This window comes from Sus scrofa, chromosome 7 (assembly GCF_000003025.6).
Source record: "Sus scrofa isolate TJ Tabasco breed Duroc chromosome 7, Sscrofa11.1, whole genome shotgun sequence".
NCBI classification, from domain to species: Eukaryota; Metazoa; Chordata; class Mammalia; order Artiodactyla; family Suidae; genus Sus; species Sus scrofa.
This window is the reverse complement of record NC_010449.5, coordinates 80,408,576-80,433,861: the sequence shown is the minus strand read 5'-3', so window position 1 is coordinate 80,433,861 and position 25,286 is coordinate 80,408,576. Positions and strand designations below refer to the sequence as shown.

General features: G+C 41.6%; 1 protein-coding gene and 1 long non-coding RNA gene across 2 annotated transcripts; one reads left to right on the top strand and one right to left on the bottom strand.

The window, feature by feature from the left end:
- CHRM5 (cholinergic receptor muscarinic 5) lies at positions 4,675 to 10,094 on the top strand. Its single transcript, XM_021099908.1, is given in 3 exon segments — positions 4,675 to 5,199; positions 5,202 to 6,404; positions 6,407 to 10,094. Coding segments are annotated over 3 exon segments (1,593 nt in total). The 5' UTR covers positions 4,675 to 4,898; the 3' UTR covers positions 6,496 to 10,094.
- LOC106510193 lies at positions 16,246 to 21,402 on the bottom strand. The gene is made up of 2 exons (XR_001308448.2): positions 20,061 to 21,402; positions 16,246 to 18,763 (listed from the first exon to the last, which is right to left on the bottom strand). It is a non-coding gene; the product is annotated as an uncharacterized LOC106510193 (long non-coding RNA).

The window sequence follows — 25,286 nt, the reverse complement described above, 5'->3', positions numbered from 1 at the left end:
TAAGGACTGAAACAGAAGACATGATACCATAAAACTCCTAGAAGATCACATAGGCAAAACATTCTCTGACATAAACCTACAAAATTTTTTCTTAAGAGAGTCTCCCATGGCAATAGAAATAAAAAATTAAAAAATGGGACATAATCAAACTTAAAATCTTTTTCATAGCAAAGAAAGCCATAAACAAAATTAAAAGACAGAGAGTTCCTGTCATGGCTAAGCATTTAACAAATCTGAATAGCATCCATGAGAATGCAGGTTCGATCCCTGGCCTTGCTCAGTGGGTTAAGGATCTGGCATTGCTGTGAGCTGTGGCATAGGTTGCAGATGTGGCTTGGATCCTGCGGATGCTGTGGCTGTGTCATAGGCCAGTAGCTACAGCTCTGATTCAACCCCCTAGCCTGGGAACCTCCATATGCCACAGCCGCAGCCCTAAAAGAAAAAAAAAAAAAGCAAAAAAATATATAATTAAATAAAAACATAAAAAGACAACCTATGGAATAGGAAAAAATATTTGCAAATGATTCAACAAAGAAGGGCTTAATATTCAAAATATACAAACAAATCATACAACTCAATAACAACAAAAAAAAAATCCCAATTGAAAAATGGGCAGAAAACCTAAATAGACATTTCTCCAAAGAAGACATACAGATGGCCAAAAAGCACATGAAAAGATGCTCAACATTGCTAATTATTAAAGAAGTATAAATCAAAACTACAATGATGTACCATCTCACACCGGTCAGACTGACCATCCTCAAAAGTCTACAAATAACAGGAATTCCCATTGTGGCTCAGTGGGTTAAGGACCCTACCTTGTCTCTGTGGAGGATGTGGGTTCAATCCCTGGCCTCACTCAGCGGGTTAAAGGATCTGGCGTTGCCGTGAGCTATGGTGCAGGTCACAGAAGCAGCTCACATCTGGCGTTGCTGTGGCTGTGATATAGGCCAGCAGCTACAGCTCCAATTTGACACCTAGACTGGGAACTTCCATATGCCTCAGGTGTGGCCCTAAAAAAATAAAGACAAAAAAAAAAAAAAAAGATGTGGTATATATATACACTGGAATACTACTCAGCCATTAAAAAGTATGAAATAATGTTATTTGCAACAACATGGATGGGCTTAGAGATCATCATGAGTAAAGTATATCAGAAAGAGAAATACCATATGATACCATTTATATGTGGAATCCAAAATATGATACAGGAGTTCCCATTGTGGCTCAGAAGTTAACAAAGCTGCCTAGCATCCATGAGGATGCAGGTTTGATCCCTTGCCTTGCTCAGTGGGTTAAGGATCTGGAGTTGCCATGACCTGAGGTATAGCTCAGATCCTGTGTTGCTGTAGCTACAGTGTAGGCAGCAGCTTCAGCTCCAATTCAACCCCTAGACTGGGAACCCCCATGTACCTTGGTTGCAGCCCTGAAAAGACAAAATATATATATACACACACACACACATATATATATATATATGTATATATGATACAAATAAACTTATTTATGAAACAGAAACAGGGAGTTCCTATAGTGACTCAGTGGCAACAAATCTGACTAGTATCCATGAGGACACAGGTTTGATCCCTGGCCTCGTTCAGTGGGCTAAGGATACAGCATTGCCATGAGTTATGATGTGTCCCAAGTTGCTGCACCTATGGCATAAGGTGGCAGCTGTAGCACAGATTCAACCCCTGGCCTGAGACCTTCCATATGCTGTGGGTGTGGCCCTAAAAAGAAAAACAGACTCACAAACACAGAAAACAAACTTATGGTTACCAAAGGGGAAAGGGGATGGGGAAGTTTGGATTTAGCAGATACAAACTACTGTGTATAAAATATATAATCAACAAGGACCTATGGTATAGCACAGGGAACTACATTCAATATCCTATAGTAAACTATAATGGAAAAGAATATGAAAAAGAGTATATATTAATATAAAATGTATAAATTTATATATGTATATATAACTGAATCACTTTGCTGAATACCATACACTAATACAACATTGTAGATTAACAATATTTTCTACAGTTCCGATTAGACCCCTAGCCTGGGAACCTCCAAATGCCGCAGGAGCAGCCCTAGAAAAGGCAAAAAGACCAAAAAAAAAAAAAAAAAAAAAAAAAACCTACAATATTTTAATTTAAAAAGTCCTCAAAAATTCACCCACTTAAATTAAGAGGTACAAACTATCATTTATAAAATTGACAAGCTACGGAGTTCCCGTTGTGGCGCAGTGGTTAACGAATCTGACTAGGAACCATGAGGTTGAGGGTTCAATCCCTGGCCTCACTCACTGGGTTAACGATCCGGTGTTGCCATGAGCTGTGGCGTAGGTTGCAGGTGAGGCTCGGATCCCATGTTGCTGTGGCTGTGACTACAGCTCCAATTAGATCCCTAGCCTGGGAACCTCCATATGATGCTATTGTGGACCTGAAAAAACAAAAGAAAACCCCACATTTTTGTGACACTGCAAATAGCTCCAAAATGATGGGAGGATCATCATCTTCAGCAGCTGGGACAAATTTTGCACCAGGTCCGCAAAGGAATCAGGTCTGCAAAGGAACCAGGTCCGCAAAGGAAGTTTGTGCATTAAGTCAAGGAGAAATGGTATAATATGGTCTTGGCCCACAACAGTGCCTCATTCATGTTTAATAATTTAATATTTAATTAAAATAAATTTTTTTGGTCTTTTCTAAGGCTGCACTCAAGGCATATGGAGGTTCCCAGGCTAGGGATCTTATCAAGGCTGTAGCCGCTGGCCTATGTCACAGCAACAGATCCGAGCCACAGCTCAGAGCAACGATGGATCCTTAACCCACAGAGCGAGGCCAGGGATCGAACCCACAACCTCATGGTTCCTAGTCAGATTTGTTAACCACTGTGCCACAACAGGAACTCCTAATTAAACAAATAATGTTTAATAATTTGATTATAAAGTAGATATGTGTCTTTTTCCCTAGTGCAGGAGAGAATATGTTCTCATCATCAGGAGCTTAAAAAAAGAGTTTGCTCTCAAAGCCATTGCTGTCTAAGGTAACAACGTCACCTGCTTTCCCCCTTTACTGCTCCCCAACAATCCTTTTTTTTTTTTTTTTCTTTTCAGTTTGCCCTCCTCATCTTCCCAGACTGTGTAAAAAATTGCCCATAGGGAGTTCCCATTGCAGCTCAACAGTAGTGAACCGGACTAGCATCCATAAGTATGTGGGTTTGATCCCTGGCCTCCTTCAGTGGTTAAGGCTCCAGCGTTGCTGTGAGCTGCTCTCTAGGTCAAAGATGCACTTCAGATCTAGTGTTGCTGTGGCTGCAGCGTAGGCTAACAGCTGTAGCTCTGATTGGATCCCCAACCTGGGAACGTCCACATTAGGCTCTAAAAAGAAAAAAATGCCCATAGGAACCACAAGAGGGCAGCAGCCTCATAACAGGAAAGGCTCTTGTACATCGGTAATCATAAAAAGCAAAGGGATGATGCCTATATGAAACTGTAATCAAAGCTTTAGATATTTTAGCATCTCGCTCTGAAAAGGTGTGGGACATTTAATGTTCTTTTAGAAATTATAAACAATGAGTGGAGGTGCTGGGAAAACTAGACAGCTACATGTAAAAGAATAAAATTAGAACACTTCCTAACACCATACACAAAAATAAACTCAGAATGGATTAAAGACCTAAATATAAGACTGCTACTATAATACTCTTAGAGGAAAACATAGGCTGAACACTCTCTAACAAACCACAGAAATATCTTCTCAGATCTACCTCCTAGAGTAATGACAACAAAAACAAAAATAAACAAATGGGACCGAATTAAATTTAAACGTTTTTGCACAGCAGAGAAAAGCATAAACAAAATGAAAAGACAACCCACATATTGGGAGAAAATATTCGCAAATGAAACAACTGACAAGGGATTAATCTCCAAAATATATAAACACCTGCTCCTCAATACCAAAAAACAAACAACCCCACAAAAAATGGCAGAAGATCTTAACAGACAATTCTCCAAAGATGTAAAGGTCAAAAAAGACATGAAAAGATGTTCAACATCACTAATTATTAGAGAAATGCAAATAAAAAATACTATAAGGTACTACCTTACACTAACCAGACTGACCATCATCAAAAAAGTCTGAAAACAATAAATGCTAGAGAGGATATGGAGAAAAGGAAACCCTATTACACTGTTGGTGGGAATGTAAATTGGTGCAACCACTATGGAAAACAGCATGGAGGTTCCTCAGATAACTAAATACAGAATTGCCATTTGATCAAGCAATCCCACTCTTAGGCATCTATCCAGAGAAAACCATGACTTGAAAAGATACATGTACTCCAATATTCATTGCAGTACTATATACAATAGCCAAGACATGGGAGCAACCTAAATGTCCATTGACAGAGGAGTGGATCAAGAAGTTGTGGTACATATACACAATGGAATATTACTCAGCCATAAAAAGGAATGAAATAAGGGTATTTGCAGTGACGTGGATGAATTTAGAAATTATCATGCTAAGTGAAGTTAGTCAGACAATGAGACCCCAACATCATATGCTATCATTTATATGTGGAATCTAAAAAAGGATACAATGGACTTAGCAGAACATAAACTGACTCACAGACTGGAAAAATGTATGGTTTCCAAAGGAGACAGGTTGCAGGGGGGTGGGGATGGAAATGCTGTAAAATTGGGTTGTGATCATCATTGTACAACTATAAATGTAATGAAATTCATTCAGTTTAAAAAAAAACAATGAGTGGAAAATAAATGTAAGCTGGTGAGTAGAACTAATGTATTTCTCTCTCTTCCAGAACCTGGCCGAAGGAGGCAAGATAGAAAAGAGAACAGCCTAGAATCTAAGCCTTCTCCTAATGTAAACTCTTGCACCAGGATGGAAGGGGACTCTTACCACAATGCAACCACCATCAATGGCACCCCCGTGAATCACCAACCTTTGGAACGCCATGGGTTGTGGGAAGTGATCACCATCGCAGCTGTGACGGCTGTGGTGAGCCTGATCACCATTGTGGGCAATGTCTTAGTCATGATCTCCTTCAAAGTCAACAGCCAGCTGAAGACAGTTAACAACTATTATCTGCTCAGCTTAGCCTGTGCAGATCTCATCATTGGGATCTTCTCCATGAACCTCTACACGACATACATCCTCATGGGACGCTGGGCTCTCGGAAGTCTGGCTGTGACCTTTGGCTTGCACTGGACTACGTGGCCAGCAATGCTTCTGTCATGAACCTTCTGGTGATCAGTTTTGACCGTTACTTTTCTATCACAAGACCGCTGACGTATCGGGCCAAGCGTACCCCAAAGAGGGCTGGCATCATGATTGGCTTGGCATGGCTGATCTCCTTCATCCTCTGGGCCCCAGCGATCCTCTGCTGGCAGTACTTGGTTGGGGAACGAACGGTACCACCAGATGAGTGCCAGATCCAGTTCCTGTCTGAGCCCACCATCACTTTCGGCACGGCCATTGCTGCCTTCTACATCCCTGTTTCCGTCATGACAATCCTCTACTGCCGAATCTACCGGGAAACAGAGAAGCGAACCAAGGACCTGGCTGATCTCCAGGGCTCTGACTCAGTGGCTGAAGTGGAGAAGAGCAAGCCAGCTCACAAGGTGCTGCTCAGGTCCTGCTTTAGCTGCCCTCGGCCCCCACTGGCCCAGAGGGAAAGGAACCAAGCCTCTTGGTCATCCTCCCGCAGGAGCACTTCCACCCCTGGGAAGCCCTCCCAAGCCTCTTGCCCGAGCACTGAGTGGGCCAAAGCCGAGCAGCTAACCACCTGTAGCAGCTACCCCTCCTCAGAAGACGAGGACAAGCCCACCACTGCCCCTGTCTTCCAAGTGGTCTACAAGAGCCAGGCCAAGGAAAGCCCGAGGGAAAAATTCAGTGCTGAAGAGACCAAGGAAACTCTTGCGAACGCTCAAACTGAAAAAAATGACTATGACACCCCCAAATACTTCCTGTCTCCAGCTTCGGCTCAGCGACCCAAGAGTCAGAAATGTGTGGCCTATAAGTTCCGGTTGGTAGTAAAAGCTGATGGGACCCCAGACACCAACAACGGATGTCACAAGGTGAAAATCATGCCCTGCTCCTTCCCAGTGTCCAAGGACCCTTCAACCAAGGGCCTCGATCCCAGCCTCAGCCATCAGATGACCAAACGAAAGAGGATGGTCCTCGTCAAAGAGCGGAAAGCAGCCCAGACCTTGAGTGCCATTCTCCTGGCTTTCATTATCACGTGGACCCCTTACAATATCATGGTCCTGGTTTCCACCTTCTGTGACAAGTGTGTCCCAGTCTCTCTGTGGCACTTGGGCTACTGGTTGTGCTACGTCAATAGCACTGTCAACCCCATCTGCTATGCCCTCTGCAACAGAACCTTCAGGAAACCTTTAAGATGCTGCTTCTCTGCCGATGGAAAAAGAAAAAAGTGGAAGAGAAGTTGTACTGGCAGGGGAACAGCAAGCTCCCCTGAAGAGTAACAATTCCCCTCAAAGAATAAAGAGGTCTACTGCCTCTTAGGAGGAGGCAGGGGCCAGCTGATTCTGGTTAACTTTCCAAAAAGACATCTGTCCTTTTGAGTCCCTGAGGACTTTGTAAAGGCTCCAGGTCTGTCACCAAAAGGAAGGTGTCACAGCTGCCACAATCACTGCTGTATTGAGTGATCTTGTCTATGACCAGGGTCACCTGATGCCACTGGGGTTTGACACCAAAGTAAAGAGACAGATTCATGGTCCTTCGCAGGAGGAGGCATGCTGGACACAATGAACAAAGACTGAGGGAGCTTCTGTTTAACCTTCTGTGGGGAATGGTGGAGACCAGGTGGAAACCTGTCCATTTTGTGCAATATGTGTCTATGAAGATGTCTCATTTCAGTAAGAACCAGGAGAATGTAAGTCAGTGCCACCTGTTAACAGAGTGATATTCAACTGGCTTCTAAGACTCTCTTTCTTTATAAACTGATCAGTACTTATTACGCAGCTACTATGTGCTCTGTACAGTGGTATGTTTTCCTGTCTTTGCCTCTGAATGAAGCTCTTGCTCTTCCTTTTCACAACTGATGCCAATTCCTGGTCCCCACAGAACAACTCTTCCTCTCCGAATCCTGGGTCTGGAAGGACATTGAAACCTGAACACCGAGTCCTACAGAGGGCCTCTATTCTGCTAATAAAGATGATCAGGTCTCCATAGTCAGTTATTTTGTTTTTAACAGTGGGAATTTTTCCTTTTCTCTAAAAAATTCCATATTCTAGTTTGTGCCCATTTGAACCCATTTACTTATGCTGTTCTTAGGAGGACTAGCTATACAACAGCCCTGCACTGGGAAAGACCTTCTCCAGTCCATTTAATCATGGTTCTCTTAAACTGTTTTCAGAAGTCTTACTTTCTAATCTCTTTAGAAGGCAAACCTGAGGCAAAAAATGCAAAACAAATTTGGTTTCACTTCATGCTTTTGAACCTCTTCCCAGCTCTTTTGCAGGCCCTTGTCCAGACCCCCAGTTCACACCCAGGCACATGCAGGTAGGTCACTGTGCCGCCTCCAGCCAGAAGTGGCATTTGGAGGGACAGTGGGGGTAAGGCTTTAAAAAAATAGGTCCTTCAAATCATGGCTCAGAAATGACTGACTTATTCATTCCTCTACAGATTCACAAAGATGAGAAGCCCAGAAAAATGCAGTTGAGGTCCAGTGAAGCTGGCTATGGTCATTAAAAATTACCAGATTTTCTTAAAAACAAAATGTAAGTCACAATAATGCATAAAAATAAAAGTTATGAGCATACATTTAAGCATCAGGATTATCCAAAAACCAAATTCTAATTGAGATCTCTGTATATAAACGAACGGAATCTAAGAGCTTTCTTGGATAATTCTGAAAATAAACCAATGTGCAAGAAACTGAAACTATACCATAGGGCATAAAACCAATGAACAGTCCACAGAGAAGGCAGCAGTAGAGCACACAACGAGGATGTTAAAGATGAAGCACTCCTGTCACACGACGCTTGCTTATTATTTAACCTGTTGATTACACTGTGGTTGTGTTTAAAGATCTCTGGGCTTCTTTTCACCTAATGTGGGCCAGTTCTTTTTCAGCCTTGTTTGCTAAGGGGATGTAAAAACAACTGGTTAAGTTGTCCTGGGAATTCAGTATGTACTTGAGAGGAGAGTCTCAACCTTCCACTGGAGAGTGAATGGGCCTCTTCCACTTGGAACTTCCCCAAAGTCCCAACGAGGCTTTAGGAAAGTGGAAACCCAGGCTTCCCCAGCCCAGTAGGTACTTGGATGTTGAGATGAGACAGCTTAGAAGTAATGTAGCTACTGAACCTTTTCAAAAGACAGGTTGACACCCACCAAGAATTTGGTAGAGAATGTTAATTAACTGGCTCAATTCACCAGGACAGAGGCTTCCAGGTCTCCAAGATGCCAACAGAGTGTGACTTCATCAGCAAACCTGCTCCACCAGCTCTAGATAAACTTAATTCTTTAAGGTTTTGTCTCCTGACAAGAATGGAAATCCCTCCAAGAAAATAGCATGTTGAGCACATTCACTGTTCATAGTCAAGAGAGATACATGCTTATTCAAAGCAAAGAACACAGAATGGAGGAGGGAGGGCTGCTGAGGGCACACTTTTCTCATTCCACAATTGCCTAGAACTTAGCCTTTTTTGTTCTCCTTTTGTGAAATGAATTGAGAGGCCTCTCCCTCTTTCATCATGGGCTTTGGGAGGCAGCCAGTTATGCAGACCACCTATGCACCTTGACAAAGACAAACATAATGCCCCAAACTACTACAGGAAACTAGGCTTTTTAGAATTGGGCCCCTGGTGGGGTCCTGAGAATGAATAGATCCAACTGTAAACTACAGGGACCAAAATGGGTGGATGGGTGAGGTGTGGGCTGACGTCTGGATCTTAGCCCTTCTTATGCCCCACCTCCAAAGCTCTGTCTATGATGAACTGTGTGCATCTTTGATTAGTTGCCTTTTGGGTGCTGCTATGTTGCTAGCATTATGCTTTGTTTCTCCTTGGCTATGAATTTGATGGCTTGTCCAGGAAGCTGTTTTCAAAACAATTTTTTGGTTAAAGCACTTTATCAATATTCCTGGCTTCTGCTTTGCTCCTTTGGTGAATGTCCTTTGAGGGTGATGCTAATATTCAGCTCTTTGTCATTGTGAAATCTGTACCTAATTTCTAGATTGGAAAATCTAGTTGTCTACTGTAAATAACTGGAATTACAGCAAGGGTTGTGGGGGCTGGGCTGCTTTTCTGTATTGTACTATCATTATCCTGGATATTAAAGAAATTTAACCACAGAGTAGTTCAATGAAAGGTGTTTAAATAAGCAAACGGTCTCAGGTGAACTTGACAGATCCATCTATGTTAGAGATTTCACACACACTTGCATGGCTTGGCCTTTTGAGAGGAGAGGGGTTGATATACAATGTGGATACATGTCCCTCTTGCCATCTTTGTGATTTTCCCCTTTCCTCTCAGTTACCAATGACTAAATTAAGATAAAATAATGATGACAAGATTCCTGTGACCACAGTGCTTCCATTCGACTCAAGGACAAGGAGGGTGAGGTAGACCTCAAACTGCTGCCCTTCAGCCAGTACAGACCCTGCAACCAAACAGATCAGCAGCATTTCTTCTCTTCAAAGAGCTGGTTTCCCGGTCATTTCACTCCTGTTGTAAGTGATACTAACTCCCATCTCCCCTACTAATTTCACCAGTAAACTTTGAGATTATATAAATTCTTGCTGATAAGAATCCAAGATTAAGAGTAGAAGGCAGCAGGGAAATATGTTTTTTAAGTATCCAGGAAGGAACCAGAAGAAACATTTTTTTAAAACATAAAACTACTTTTTTGAAATAATTTCAAACTTAGAGAAAAGTCACAATAGCACAAAGAACTTTGATTTCCTTCACCCACATTCCCCAATTAACATTTTGCCACATCTGTAGTGTGTGTGTGTGTGTGTACCCTTTTTTTTCCTCAACCATTTGGAGTAAATTGCAGAGACATCATGTCCATTGACCTCTAAATACTTTAGTGGTTATTTCTTAAGAACAAGGAAATTATCTTACAAAAACCACAATACAAATAAAAAATCAGGAAATTCAACATTGCTTTAATATTATTACATAAAACATAATTATGTAATATAGTCAGTCCACACTCAACTTTTATCAGTTGTCCAAACAATGTTCATTATAAGAATTCTTTTCCAGTTAGGATCTAATCCGGACCTCATATTGCATTTACTTGTCATCCATGTCTAACTTTTCTGATCTGGAAGAGGCCTTTCCTTTTCTTTCTGTTTTTAGCTGCACCTGTGGCATATTTTGAGGTTTCCAGGCTAGGGGTTGAATCAGAGCTGCAGCTGAGGCCTACACCACAGCCACAGCAACACCGGATCTGAACCACCTCTGCAGCCTACACCGTAGCTTGTGGCAATGCCAGATCCTTAACCCACTGAGTGAGGTCAGGTACTGAACCTGCATCCTCATGGACACTATGTCGGGTTCTTAGCCTACTGAGCCACAATAGGAACTCCTGGAAGAGGTCTTCAGCTTTCCTTTGTCTTTCATAATATGGTCGCTTCTTTAGAGTACATTCAATCCAATTAAAAAATAATAATTTCCATTTGTGGTTGTGTGATGCTTCCTTCCCCATTAAATTTAGTCTGTTTGTTTTGATTTGGGCAGGAGTATCACAAATGTGATATTGTGTTCTCGGTGCAGCATATCAGGAAAACAAGACGTTTTATCCCGCTAGCAGTGATGTTAATATTGATCATTTGGTTAAAAGTGTTCCTCCCACCCCACCTCACCCCAGATTTCTCCACTATAAATTTACTAATTTTCCCTCTGCAATTAATAATTTTGGGAAAGCGGGAATTCCCTGGTGGTACAGAGGGTTAAGGATCCTGGCATTACCACTGCTTGGCATGGGTTGCTGCTGTGGTGCAGGTTTGATCCTTGGCCCAGGAACTTCCACATGTTGTGGGCATGGCCAAAAAGAAAAAAACTGGGGGGAAAAGAGACTCTGAGTCTCTGTAAATTTCCTGTGAGCCATCAGGTTTTCATTCAATAACTGTAACATATCTTTATTATTCTCACCCAAATAGTTATTACTATGATGACTGCCAAGTGGTTGGCAGTCTACTGTAGGGGAAACTTGTTCTTTATTATTTATTTACTTATTATCATTATAGGCTCACAAATTCTTACCTTTAGTAATTGGTTAAAATCCGTTTCTATCATTATTTCAGTGTTAAAACTGCCACAAATTTAAGCAGGGAGAGCTCCTTTGGGATAACTTCTATGACTTTTTGACATATCCTGGACATTTTTTTGAGCACTCCCTTACTTTCTGGTATAAGAAGATATTCCAGGCTCCTGTTCATTCCCTCTACCCCAACCCAAGAATGAGCCATTTCTTTAAGGAGCCCTGTTTTATTAAGTAGAGAATGGTACCTGACTCAATTTTGGAATTAGGATGCAGTCATTGCTATTACGCTTTCTCAGTGGATGGAATAAGAAATATGTTCATTGTATCCTTATTAAAAAGAATGAGTTCATATTGACACCTGCAGTTTGAATCCTATATTACAGAATTCTTCCCATTCTACATTTGTATCTCCCTTCTCCAACAGCAAGAATCACCATTTGCTCACTTTGCTTACTCTTTCCATAGTTTCAGAATTACAAATACATATCACTGTGAAAAACTAACCTTTTAGTAAAGTTCCAACATTTGTTTGCATTTTTTTCATCTTAAGGTGAAAAGGATATAGTCAAATGACTAGGTTCAATAATTGTTTCTGTTGATGAGACACCAAGTAGAACAAGATGGACAACTTTGAAGACATAAGTAATGACAGCCAAAAGACTGACACTTAAATATTCACATTAAAACCAAAAGGAGGGAGTTCCCATTGTTGCTCAGTGGGTTAAGAATACAACTAGTATCCATGAGGATATGGGTTTGATCCTTGGCCTTGCTCAGTGGGTTAAAGTATCCAGCTTGACGTGAGGTGCAGCATAGGCTGCAGACATAGCTCAGATCCCGCATTGCTGTGGCTGTGATGTAGGCCGGCAGCTGCAGCTCCGACTGGACCCCTAGCCTGAGAACTTACATACGCCACTATTGTAGCCCTAAAAAAGACATATATATATATATATATCCAAAAGGAAAAAAATTATATTAAATTAAAAAGAGCACATCCAGGAGTTCCCGTCGTGGCACAGTGGTTAACGAATCTGACTAGGAACCATGAGGTTGCGGGTTCGGTCCCTGCCCTTGCTCAGTGGGTTAATGATCCGGCGTTGCAGTGAGCTGTGGTGTAGGTTGCAGACACGGCTCAGATCCCACGTTGCTGTGGCTCTGGCATGGGCCGGAGGCTACAGCTCCGATTTGACCCCTAGCCTGGGAACCTCCATATGCCGCGGGAGCGGCCCAAGAAATAGCAAAAAGACAAAAAAAAAAAAGCACATCCAGCAGGGATCAATTATCCTTCTAATGAACCGCACTCTGCCCTATTTCCCTTGATGAGTGAGTGAGTGAGAGTGAGTGAGTGAGTGTGTGTGTGTGTGTGTGTGTGTGTGTGTGTGTGTGTATTGAAGGGGGCAGGGTGTGTTACCATTTCTTACCAAGAAAGCCGAGGCCTAATCACAGCACATGGTCTGCTCACAAGGCTTTACTATCATTCAGACTTGTCTTCGTTAGTGTACCTTATCGCAATCTACTTTTTCAGAAAGTCTTAATCTTATTTTATATGGCCCTTGAACAAGCCTCATACCACCAGATACCAATAAGGATGGCCCTAGGCTCCTGCTAAAAGCAGTTCTCCAAAGAGTTTAATTCCCAGACTTTAACAATGATTTTCTAGAGAGAGTAGCTTGCATAAACGCATCTCAGTGCTATCCTAGTAAAGGAATGGACACCCTTATCTTCAGCAAAGAGCAGCTCAAATCCACCCACTTATCTCCACTGTCACTCACTGGAGAACTGGTGCTTACTTTTAGTAATACCATATATATCCAAAGATAGGTGTGTAGTCCTGCCACTTTCAGTCAGAATTCATGAAGCTACTGACCATGATGTACTACTACAGCCCAGTCCCCCTACCCTACCATACAGTAGACGTTGGTGGGAAACACCACAGACTGGAAGACAGATTTAAATGGGGATTTGGAGGACCACTCTTCTCGCTGAAAAACTAGACTTCCATGATTAGAAAAAAATTTTTTTTGGCTGGGGCATGCAGAGGCTTGATGTGGGATCTTAGTTCCAGATCAGGAATTGAACTGGGTCACAGTGGTAAAAGTGCCAAATCCTAACCATTAGACCACCAGGGAACTCCCAATTGGAAACTCTTTTGACAGATCCTTTATACCCAGAAGTAGGGCCTATTCAGGAGAGTTAGAAATGAAAAATTATACTAGGTTTTGTTTTATAGTCACTATATGTAATAATATAGTGATTAATAACATACATTTGCTTAGAAACCTTGGAAAATAAATAAGCAAATAGCAAGAAAGTATTCTACTATAACCTCTGCTAAATATCTTAGTGTCTGTTCTTGTAATCCTTTTCCCTATATATAGAAATACACTTTTAAAAACACACAGAGCTGCTAAGTGCTGTTTGGCAATCCTAATGTTTATTATCTTGCTGAAAATATGACCACTCAGTTCTTCAAAAGCAGAAAAACCATAAGCCTTCAATTAACAGAAGAGCTCCTATCTACAACTAAATGTAGATTAGAAAGAGGTTACTTCTGTCCTTTTTCATCTTTGTTAGACACACACAATACAGCTTATGCTATAGGGATTACTGCCCTCTGTAATTCTGAACTAGAGAAGAATCAATCATAATCTGGAGGAATTTTCTTTTTAAAAGACTTTAACAGCCTAATATTTATTTATTTATTTATTTATTTATTTATTTATTTATTTAAGGGCTGCAGGTGTGGCATATGGAAGTTCCCTGGCTAGGGGTCGAATCAGAGCTGTAGCTGCCGGCCTACACCACAGCCACAGCAACACCAGATCCGAGCCGCGTCTGCAATTTACACCACAGCTCACAGCAACACTGGATCCTTAACCCACTGAGTGAGGCCAGGGATCAAACCGGTATCCTCATGGACACTAGCAGGGTTCGTTTCCACTGAGCCACAACGGGAACTCCAACAGTCTAATTTTTAAAATAATTGGAGTTCCCACTGCAGTGCAGTGGGTTAAGAAACTGACTGCAGCAACTGGGGTTGCTGCAGAGGCCTGGGTTCAATCCCCAGCCCTGCACAGTGGCTTAAAGGATCTGGCATTGCCATAGCTGCAGTCTTGGTTGCAGCTGCAGCTTGGATTCCATCCCTGGCCTGGGAACTTCCATATGCTGCGGGTGTAGCCATAAAAAAAATAAATACATGAAATAACTGTATTTTATTCCTAGGGCTGTCATAATGCAGTACCACAACCTGTGTGGCTTAAAACAAGAGAAACGTGTTCTCTCTCAGAATTCTGGAGGCCAGAAGCCCAATATCCAGGTATCAGTGCCATGATCCTTCTGAAGGCTCCAGGTAAGGAGTTGTCTGAGGCCCCTCTCCTACCCTCTGGTAGCCTCACACACTCCTCAGCTTGTAGATGGCCGTCTCCTCCCCGTGCCCCTTCTCATCATCTTCCCTCTGTGCGTTTGTCTCTATGTCCAAATTTTCCCCTTCTATAAGGACACCAGTCATATTGGATTAGGTCTCCGTAATGGTCTCATTTTAACCTGATTACTTCTATAAAGACTCCATTTCCAAATAAGGTCACCATCTGAGATACAGGGGGTTAGGGCTCCAATACTTTGGGGACACAATTCAACCCATAACACCCAAACAAGAAAAACATTTCCTATTTCATAGATGAGCAAGCTGTAGACCAATGCCGGGTAGTACCAAATAGAAAGGATTTCAGAACCCCTGCTGAGACTGCAAGTGTCTCCAACTCCATCACAGAGACATGGCAGGACAAGGTGGTCCTAACTACCATAGGACAGTCACCTAGTGTTTTTATCTTTTTAGGACCACATCTGTGGCATATGGAGGTTCCCAGGCTAGGGGTCGAATCAGTGCTACAGCTGCAGGCCTACACCACAGCCACAGCAACATAGGATCTGAGCCTCGTCTGCGACCTATACCACAGCTCATGGCAATGCCAGATCCTTAACCCACTTATCCCAGGGATCAAACCCAACTCCTCATGGATGGTAGTCAGGTTCATTAACCACTGAGCCACAATGGGAAATCCTACCTAGTGTTTTTAAAACACAAGTTTGCCTCTACTCTCCAGGCCTGAAAAAATATAGGGACTAAAGGAATGGAATCCTATTGTTTTATGCTCCTTCTAGTGTGCACGGAGCACCTCTGGAGGCTTTAGGCCTACACATCTGGAGCCTAGCTGAGGGCACACTCCTGGAGAGGGAGATGAGAGTGTGTGCAAAGGAAAGTTTCTTTCCTAAACTCCCAGCATCACCTCTCTGGGGCCCTGAGAATCTAAATCTCAGAACAGAACAAAATAAAGACCTTAGTCTATTTACTACCTAGAAGCAGGATGAATGGGCCATTAACTTGATCCTGACCAGTTTCCTAAAAGTGGTAATAAAAGTACTTGAGTTTTTATATCCACAGTGAATAGCTTCTACTCAAAATCAGTAACCCTTGTTTCATTTCTACTCACATTTTCTTTTCTTTTCTCTATTTATCACTGGAGTCACCTTCTTAAAATGCCACAAATTTTGCACCCTCTTTCCTTCACTTAAGGCCCAAGAACCACCATCCAGGAGGTAATCTGATTACTTGTTTGGTTACTCATTTGTTCAGCAAACAATTACTGATTTCTGTGGGGACCTTGGAGTTGCAGAGGGGAATAAGACACTGTCCCTGCCTCCAAGAACCCAGACTAACAGAATGAAGGACAGAATGAATGACAGTACAAAGAGTACTCCAGGGATGGCTGAAGGTGCTCCTACTATCCAAGCACAAACATTGCCCTTTTCCAGGCCAGTTTATTACCTGCTCTTCAGTGCAGAAGAGGAAACTAGCCCAAAATCTGAACCACAGAGGGCAGAAGCCTTATATGATTGAAAAGAGGTGAGTGAAAAGTGACAAGATGAATGGGAATCACCTCCAACATTCCATTCCCCTTAGAAACTCTCACAATCTTCTGGTCGTTTTTTCCAATTTTGTTCCCAGTACCTGGGCTACAAGCCGGGATACTACTAAGCCTACCAGAAAGAAGTCTTGCCTGGATAGAGCCTAAGCTTCCGATTTCATAATCCAACCCTTTCTCAAGATAGAGGTCAAGTAGAAATGAAGAAATTAGAGACGTTGTCAGTAGGATTCTGTAAGGACACTTTCAAAATCAAATATGTGCACTCACACACACATTCACATATATAAAACTTAAGCAGTGAGGACAGCAAAGAGCTCCAAGTTCAAGGTGGCAAGAGCTAGTTCAGAGTAGTAGAAGGGCTGAGAGTCCACGAGGAGCTCAGAGCCCTCTGAGATGCCTTGAAGAACAGGAACCTCCTTCCCAATCAATCCCCACCAGCTCCAAAGAGGATGAAGGGAAAATGAAGCTGCTTTATGCCAGAGAGCTCTGCTGGGCCACATGAAAGACGGGAGGCTGAGTCAGAGATGGGCAGGGAGCAAGGCAGGAGGGGAGGAAGGCTTGTTTTCTTTCATTAACATATTATCTCAAAGTGTCTGGGTCCCTGAGATTTCTACTAAAGATTTAGGCTTTTGGGCAGTGATCTTCATACACTACAGTTTGTTCAGAGGTGGGTTATCAGTAGTCAGCGAGGCCAGGTGACCAAGGAACACCAAATACATAATTCTCCCTATCATTTTCCCTGGTGTGTCCTCGGGAAGATAAGGCAAATTCAGGTCTGCAAGGCCTCCAGGTGGCCTCTGCCTACCTCTCCAGGCCCTATCAAGGTTTTCATTGCTGGTTAAAGATCTGGTGTCATCATTTCTACGGTGTGGGTTTGATCCCTGGCCACCTCTGCATGCTGTGGATGCAGCCAAAAAAAAAAAAAGTTTTCATTACACATATGATTACACAAATGTATGTGTTTTGCTATTCACATCTATTTCTCCCACTAAACTCTAAGTTCTGAAGTCAGAGTCATTTTGCTCATTATTGTGTCCGCTCACCTATTAACCTTTGGCACATTTAATAGTATAGGGGCTTCACAATGTAGTCTTTACTAAATAGGTAAGTACCTACCTGAGGGAGGAGATAGTTGCAAGGCAAGGTTCCTGGGTTTTGTGGGGTTTTTCTGGCATGGCTAGTATCTTTGTGGCTCTTTGAGAAGCAGAAGCTTAATTCACCACGAGTTTCTGTTCTGAGTTGGGATATATTATAACATGATGAAGCTATGTCTGGCAGCCACCCCAGAACTGTTTTAGTGGAGAAACTCCTCTAAAGATTCTTCTCGCCCTGCCTAGAGGACAGGACTGCTGTATTACTAGTGCTTCACAGTCGAGGTAGCTTAGAGTCCAGAGAGTGAAATCAGAGAAGTAAACAGGTAATCTGATAAAATGAAATTTTATAGCCACGTAAGAACAGACACGAAAGGGGACAAAAAAGAGGCTCTTATCCAAGACTTGGGAGCATCTGGAAGATTTCTGTCAAAGGTTATTTCTACACTAAATCCTGAAGATGTAAAAGGTAGACAAGAGAAAAGGACAGGGGTTGGAGAGAGAGTTGAAAGGAAGAAATAATTGAAAAGGTCCAGAGATAAGCACACACATAGAACTTAAACTGGGGAAATGAGAACATTTCAAGATGTATGTGGGAACAAAGTGGCAAGAAGTGAGTGTGGAGAGACCATGGTCAGGTTGTTTACCTCAATGGAGAGCCTACAAAGGGTTCTAATAAGAGTGACCCCATCGGATTTGCCTTTTAGAAAGATCTTAAGATTTAGCATGTCTAAAGCTCCAGACACCAGAAACTAGAACTGCTTTTTCTTAAAAGTCAATTTCTCTCTCTCTCTCTTTTTTTGCGGGGGGTGGGGGGGGCATGTCCATGGTATGCAGAAGTTCCTGTTCCAGGGATCGAATCTAAGCCACAGCAATGACAAAGCCGGATCTTTAACTTCTAGGCCACCAGGAAACTCTGGAAGTCAATTTCTCTTGATACAATGTTTGGAAGGAGAGGGGCAAGTCCCCATCATACTGACAGAGATAGGCAGAAGGTGGGCAAGCCGAAATAGATATATGATATGGGTATACCCATATCAGGGTTTTTTTTAGTTTACCTTGTAAGAGAAGCATTAGAGGAAGTAGTTAACAGGATTTGTTCTAGTTTACCAGCTGGTGAGCTTGGGAAATTTTTCACCTGTTTCTTCATCTGAAAAGTAAGAATATTACTAACACCACCAATTTTGCATTGACAAGGAAGAGGAGAAGGCTTTCGTTAGGTTGGAGATTATTTTGGTCAGTCCTGGTAAAAATACATAAGTCAGAACACCTGAATTCAAGTGACAGACCCTTATTGGAGCTGACATAAAACACAAGAACAGTATACCAGAGGGTAGAGGAGTGCTCCATGGACCCCAACGGCAAGAACGTAGCTACCTCAAGAAAGGATTTGAATGAAGATACAGTTCTCAAAATTCATCTTCTATTTCAGCTCCTCTCTATACATCTGCTTCATTCTGTATTTTCCCCCTGGAACCTGTTTTCTCTTTTTCTGCAGTGAGGATGACAGAATAAAGTGCCATGAACATCTTGCAAGTTTATATGTTGCAATCCACTCCTCTGGTCCCTCGATTTGAATTTCAAATTCCCAAGGAACAGCCTTTCGCCTAACCAGGGGAGATGTCCATAAAAGCAGGGCCCCATACCACAAATATAGCTGCCTGGAGAACACTTCTTTGGGTTGCACCCCCTCCCAGGGGACAACCAGTTACAGGGGTAAGCTGAATGACAACTCAACAGATGTGCATTAAAGGAAGAAAAGCTCTTATTGTCAGAGCTTAGTTTTTCCTCTGCCTTTCCCTATTGTCCAATTTTGTTGACATTTATCTCATTTCCTCTTCCATAAAGTACTGATTCTACCATTCCTCACATTCTGGGTATAAAGTAATTTACTTTTGGGGATAGGAGGAAATTTAAGAGACCATTAGGAAGGCACGTACATAAACCTTCATAAGATGTGACTTTTGTCCAATTTTTTAATAACTCCAAGAAAAGTAAATCTCATGCTCATTGGCACTTCACAATTTTGTTTACCATGCCAAGAAATTCCTCTTCACAAGCTAATTCCTTCTTTTGAAATTTAAGTCCACTTCCTTTCTCAGACTTCATGGGGTTAACACACAGCTCATTACAATTAGCGTTAAAGGGATTAGCAAGCATTTAAAAAAAAATCCCTTCAGCATTTGCTTTACCAAACTAAAATTACATCCATTTTAATCCTTCTTTTTTATTTTTTGGCTGCCCTGCAGCATATGGAGTTCCCAGGACAGGGATCAAATCCAAGCTGCAGCTGTAACCTCACAACAGCTGCAGCAATGCTGGGTCTTTTAACCCACTGTGCGAGGCTGGGGATCAAACCCACACCTCTTCAGGAGCCAAGCCCCTGCAGTCAGACACTTAATCCACTGCGCCACAGCGGGAACTCCACTTGAATCCTTCTTTAAGTAAATCTAGTTAATATAGCCATGAGGTCAGTAGTTTAAGTGATTCTAACTTAAACAGAAAAGCATGAATATTAGTCACTGGCAACTTTTCTCTAGACCTGATCTTTGTGTCTCATTACAGTGGCTATAACTGGACATAGTACTCTCCAATCAGAACAGATTATAAGTAAGGGGTTAGGGTGGGGGTGGCTTTCACTGAATCCATGGACCCAAAAGGTCATCCACCGCTACTCGCTCCACCAATCTCTGGGGTCACCAAGGTCTTTCTCCCACCTGGGCATCTGCATGCTCTCTTTGTGGACCAGATTCCTTAGACTTGTAGATTCCACTGTTGATTCTGCTTACCTGTGGCCCAGGATCAACATCCAGTACCACCTTCTCTGATCCAGTACCTCCTCTGATCCAGTACCACCCAAGTGACTGGCTCAAATCCCACCCTCAGTCCAACAGCTGTGGGAGGAAATGCAGGTCCATCCAGGCCTGTGGAGAGACAAGTGCAAAGCAAAATTTTTCTTTCTTTCTTGTGTGTAATGCACAAGATTCCATGACAGCAGTGATTGTAAGGAAGCTTTCCTTATCCATCTTCTAGTGTCCCTTAGGAATCACCTCATAACACTTTTAGAACAATTCTACTTCTTAATCTTCATGCCAAGTTTCTATGACCATTTAATTCTAAATATTTTCCAATTTTTTTTACTATAGTTATTCGGAAATATGTTTTAAAATATCCAAATACATGCAGTAGGAGTTCACTGGGTGGACTTACTTATATTTCAACATTACCTAAGGAGGTACAGATATTAATCTCCAATAATTACTACTTTATTAAATTTTAGTGAAATTAAATGCCTTCTCAAAAATTTTGTTGGAAATGCTGTGCGCAGCTAGTTTTTAATGGCTCTACCCATTCCTCTTGTTTCCACTTGATCTTATTAATTTACTCCTCCCTCTTCTCAGGTTTGCTCAGGCTAACTCAGTCCTACCAGACTGAAGCCATTGTGAAAGGCTTCAGTTTCCTATGCTCCTATGATAAAGTTGTGTTATTGTGGGAAGAGATAAGCTAATACTTGGTACTACTCGTGGGGGGGGTAGTATTAAAATAGCTATTTTAGGGAGTTCCCTGGTATCCTAGCAGTTAAGAATCCAGTATGGTCACTGCTACGGGATGGGTTCGAATCCCTGGCCTGGGAACTTCTGCATGCCACAGGCACAGCCAAAAATAAAATAAAATAGCTCTTTTAGTATTTCATCATTTTTTTCAGGACTATTAAAACAATGTTCATAACTTATAGGCAATATTTGAATTTTGCAAAACCCATCCTCAAGTTCTCCTAAATAATATAAATACTTGTACCAGTTGGATATTCTCACATACAAATTAAAAAATAACTGACTTTGATAACAGTAATCACACTTAAAATGCTAAAAGGAGAGCACGGCATAACTAGGTCCAGCCTCAACATACTCCAATTTGAACGGTACTAAAAGACTAGGCCGCTAGCTTCTACTGTGTTCTCTGAGGTTAGCGCTTAGCAGAATTTTTGTTGGGTTAAAATATAAAACGTGGCGTTCCCATCGTGGCGCAGTGGTTAACGAATCCGACTAGGAACCATGAGGTTGCAGGTTCGATCCCTGGCCTTGCTCAGTGGGTTAAGGATCCAGCATTGCTGTGAGCTGTGGTGTAGGTAGCAGACATGGCTTGGATCCCATGTTGCTGTGGCTGTGGTGTAGGCCGGTGGCTACAGCTCCGATTAGACCGCTAGCCTGGGAACCTCCATATGCCGTGGGAGTGGCCCTAGAAAAGACAAAAAAAGACCAAAAAAATAAAATAAAATATGAAATGCATCTATAAACCACTCTAAGAGGTGACTTTCCGCCCTTTTCTTTCTTTTTTTTTTGTGTGTGTGTCTTTTTAGGGCTGCACCTGCAGCATATGGAAGTTCGACTAGGGGTAGACTCGCAGCTACAGCTGCTGACCTATGCCATAGCCACAGCAATGGGAGATCCAAGCCACACCACAGCTCACAGCAATGCCAGATCCTTAACCCACTGAGCAAGGCCAGGGATCAAACCCACAACCTCATGGATACTAGTTGGTTCCTAACCAGCTGAGCCACGATGGGAACTTCCTCTGCCCACTTTTTAAAGAACTGACTGTAACTATGCAAAAATATGTCTATATGTGAACTGGAAAGCAATTTTTTCCATTTTTTTAAAATAATGATTTTCATTTTTTCCATTATAGTTGGTTTACAGTGTTCTGTCAATTCTCCACTGTACAGCAAAGTGACCCAGTCACACACATATACACATATTCTTTTTCTCACACTATCCTCCATCATGTTCCATCATAAGTGACTAGATAAGTTCCTTGTGCTGTACAGCAGGATCTCATTGCTAATCCATTCCAAATGCAATAGTTTTGGAAAGCAATTTTTTAAAATAAAAATAGTTGTTTTAATTTTTAAGATATTTCATAAAAATACTTTCAACAGCTTTTTTAGTTGAACACTAAAAAAACCCTCAAACTTCCTGAAAGTCTGAGTGACTATTTAAATGAAAAAGGTCTCCTTTATCATTGACCTTCCTCATTGGGAACTTGAAACCCTTCTGATGAAAGGTTGCTTCTTCTCTCTTGTCAGAGTAAACATAAAGACAAAATGAAGATACTCTACTACTCAAGGCAGATGAGGTAAAATGACGAATTTTTAAAAAATTTAATCAGACTTGAGATGGGTCCTGAGGCTTTGACCCCTAAAAAACTGCTTAAAACTTAGGAGCAATTGGAGTTCCCATCGTGGCGCACCGGAAACAAATCCGACTAGGAACCATGAGGTTGCAGGTTCAATCCCTGGCCTTGCTCAGTGGGTTACGGATCTGGCGTTGCTGTGAACTGTGGTGTAGGTCACAGATGTTGCTCAGATCTGGCGTTGCTGTGGCTGTGGCATAGGCCAGCAGCTGTAGCTCTGATCGGACCCCTGGCCTAGCCTGGGAACCTCCACATGCCGTGGGTACAGCCCTAAAAAGCAAAACAAACAAACAAACAAACAAACTTAGGAGCAATGGATTCATCCTGGGCACTCAGCACTTTCTGGCAAGAATGGACAATGACCTGTTCTGCATAAAGTCACTATTTAGGTTTAAATTAGCAGATGTGAAACATTTTTAAACACAAAGTTTACATTTAAAATGAAATACATATAAATGAATCTAAGAAAGACCCTAGAAAAGAGCAAAATAATATGTTCTCTCAATGTGGAAAACAGCAGAAAGAATCCAAGGAAGTAAAAAAAAGAAAAAAAGTTGGTACTAATCATATGGTTGTTAAGGGTAAGAAATAATAAGATTGGGTTAAAATTATATTGGAATTTTGGATATGAAAAGGAATTTACAGGTCCAATGCAAATCCCTCGATTTACAGATGAGGAAACTTGAGGCCCATTTATTTATTCATTCAACAACCATTTATTACGTGCCTACATGCTCAATGCTGGAAATACAACAATGAACAAGACAAGGTCCAGAGAGAAAGTGGCTTGCCCAAAGTCACAATGGAATTTAGCCCCTCAACAGGGGCTCTTTGCACTCAATTCCATATTGTCTAATAATATACAATTATTCTGTACCTTAAGCACACTAAGCATTTGATGAAGGGTCTATGCCAAGATAAGATTTTCATATACAATTGATATAACATTCTGTAACATAAGGAATATTATATATATATTATAATATTCGGATTGTTAAGAGTCTATATAAAATAACCAACATAGTTCCTTAATTAGCAAATGAAATGGTAATTTCCTTGGAAATGCTTTCTAATTTCTAGCTTATTAGGTATGCCATGTGAAAATTTTGACAATCCAAATTTTCAAATTTTTGAATATGACTTCTGGTTGTACAACTATGACTTACTATATTCTGGCTCCTTTGAATTGCAATTTTCATTTAACTAGTGTTCTAACATTTTAGTTATTTTCAATAAGTGACAATTTTTTAAGACCTAGTTCTACCATTAACCAGTTTATCCCCTTATTCATTCATAGCTTAATCACTATAACTTAGTGTAATATAATCTGAGATATAATTTTTAAAATGTCCTGCATCAGAACTTTTCTTTCTTTTTTAAAATGTCCATACCTGTGGTATATGCAAGTTCCCAGGCCAGGGACTGATTCCAAGCCACAGCTGCAGCAATGCCAGGTCCTTTAACCCACTGTGCTGGTCTGGGGATCGAAACTGGGCCCCCACAGCAACCTGAGCCACAGCAGTTGGATTCTTAACCCATTGTGCCACAGCAGGAACTCTCAGAACTTAGTTCTTTAAAAGAAAACTCATTTACCTCATTTCAAAACAAACAACAGTATCTATTACAAAAGGGAAAATAAGAGTTCGGAACCAATCCCTTTGTTGTTTTTTGCTGATTTAACAACCCTAAGAAAGCACAGAGGAGTTCTTTAACACAGAGGACAGAAGCTCTCTACTAGAAGCAATACTGTGGCCTCAGAGTTCTTCTTTAATTAAAACAATCCAAAAGAAAAGGTGTGAACTTTCTGTAACTTATTAAAATGAAAAGTTTTTGAGGTATTCTTGATTAGAAAGTAATCATTTATATTCCAATACCTCTGAGAATCAATGGTGGGAGAGCTGAGGGGATTTACAAGCTACCTCTGCTATACCACCATTAAAACATGGAGCTCCAAGGTTGATTTTCCATTCTCAGACGACAAGGCTTTTCTACTGCTGCACTACTTTGCCCTGGCCATTCACTGCCTGTTGTGATTTTTGCTTCCTCCCTACATAAGAGCTCTACTGAGGACTGGCACTGGATATTATCCATCTCTACTGAGGACTGGCACTGGATATTATCCATTACTTATTTTAATATACCCCAAATTATAGCTCATGTCTGAAATAACTGTAAAATGAAACCACAAATGGTAACCAGAATTTAAAAATGGATAGCATCTATTCTAACTCACATACCCACACTCTAAAACTAACTGTAATAATAGAAATTAAAACTGGAGTTCCCGTTGTGGCTCAGCAGGTTAAGAACCCAACTAGTATCCATGAGGATGCAGGTTTGATCCCTGGCCTTGCTCAGTGGGTTAAGGATTTGACGTTGCCATGAGCTGTGGTGTAGTTGCAGATGTGGCTCAGATCCCGAGTTTCTGTGGCTGTGGTGTAGGCCGGCAGCTGCAGCTCGAATTCGACTAGCCTGGGAACTTCCGTTTGCTGCGGGTACAGCCCCGAAAAAGACAAAAAAAAAAAAAAAAAAAAAAAATTTAAACTGCATCAGGAACATGTGGTTCTACTTCAAATATCAAGGAATGTTAAATGGGTCTCATCAGGAGTGAGAATTTTGAAAGGTCTGGTTACACAGAAAACCATAGTGCTAGATGCTCTAAGAATATTAACTACTTCTTCTTACACAGGAAAGGAAGGAGTTCCCATTGTGGCTCTGATTTAACAAACTTGACTAGTATCCACGAGGATACTAGCAGATTTGATCCCTGGCCCTGCTCAGTGTGTTAAGGATCCAGCGTTGCCTTGAGCTACAGTATAGGT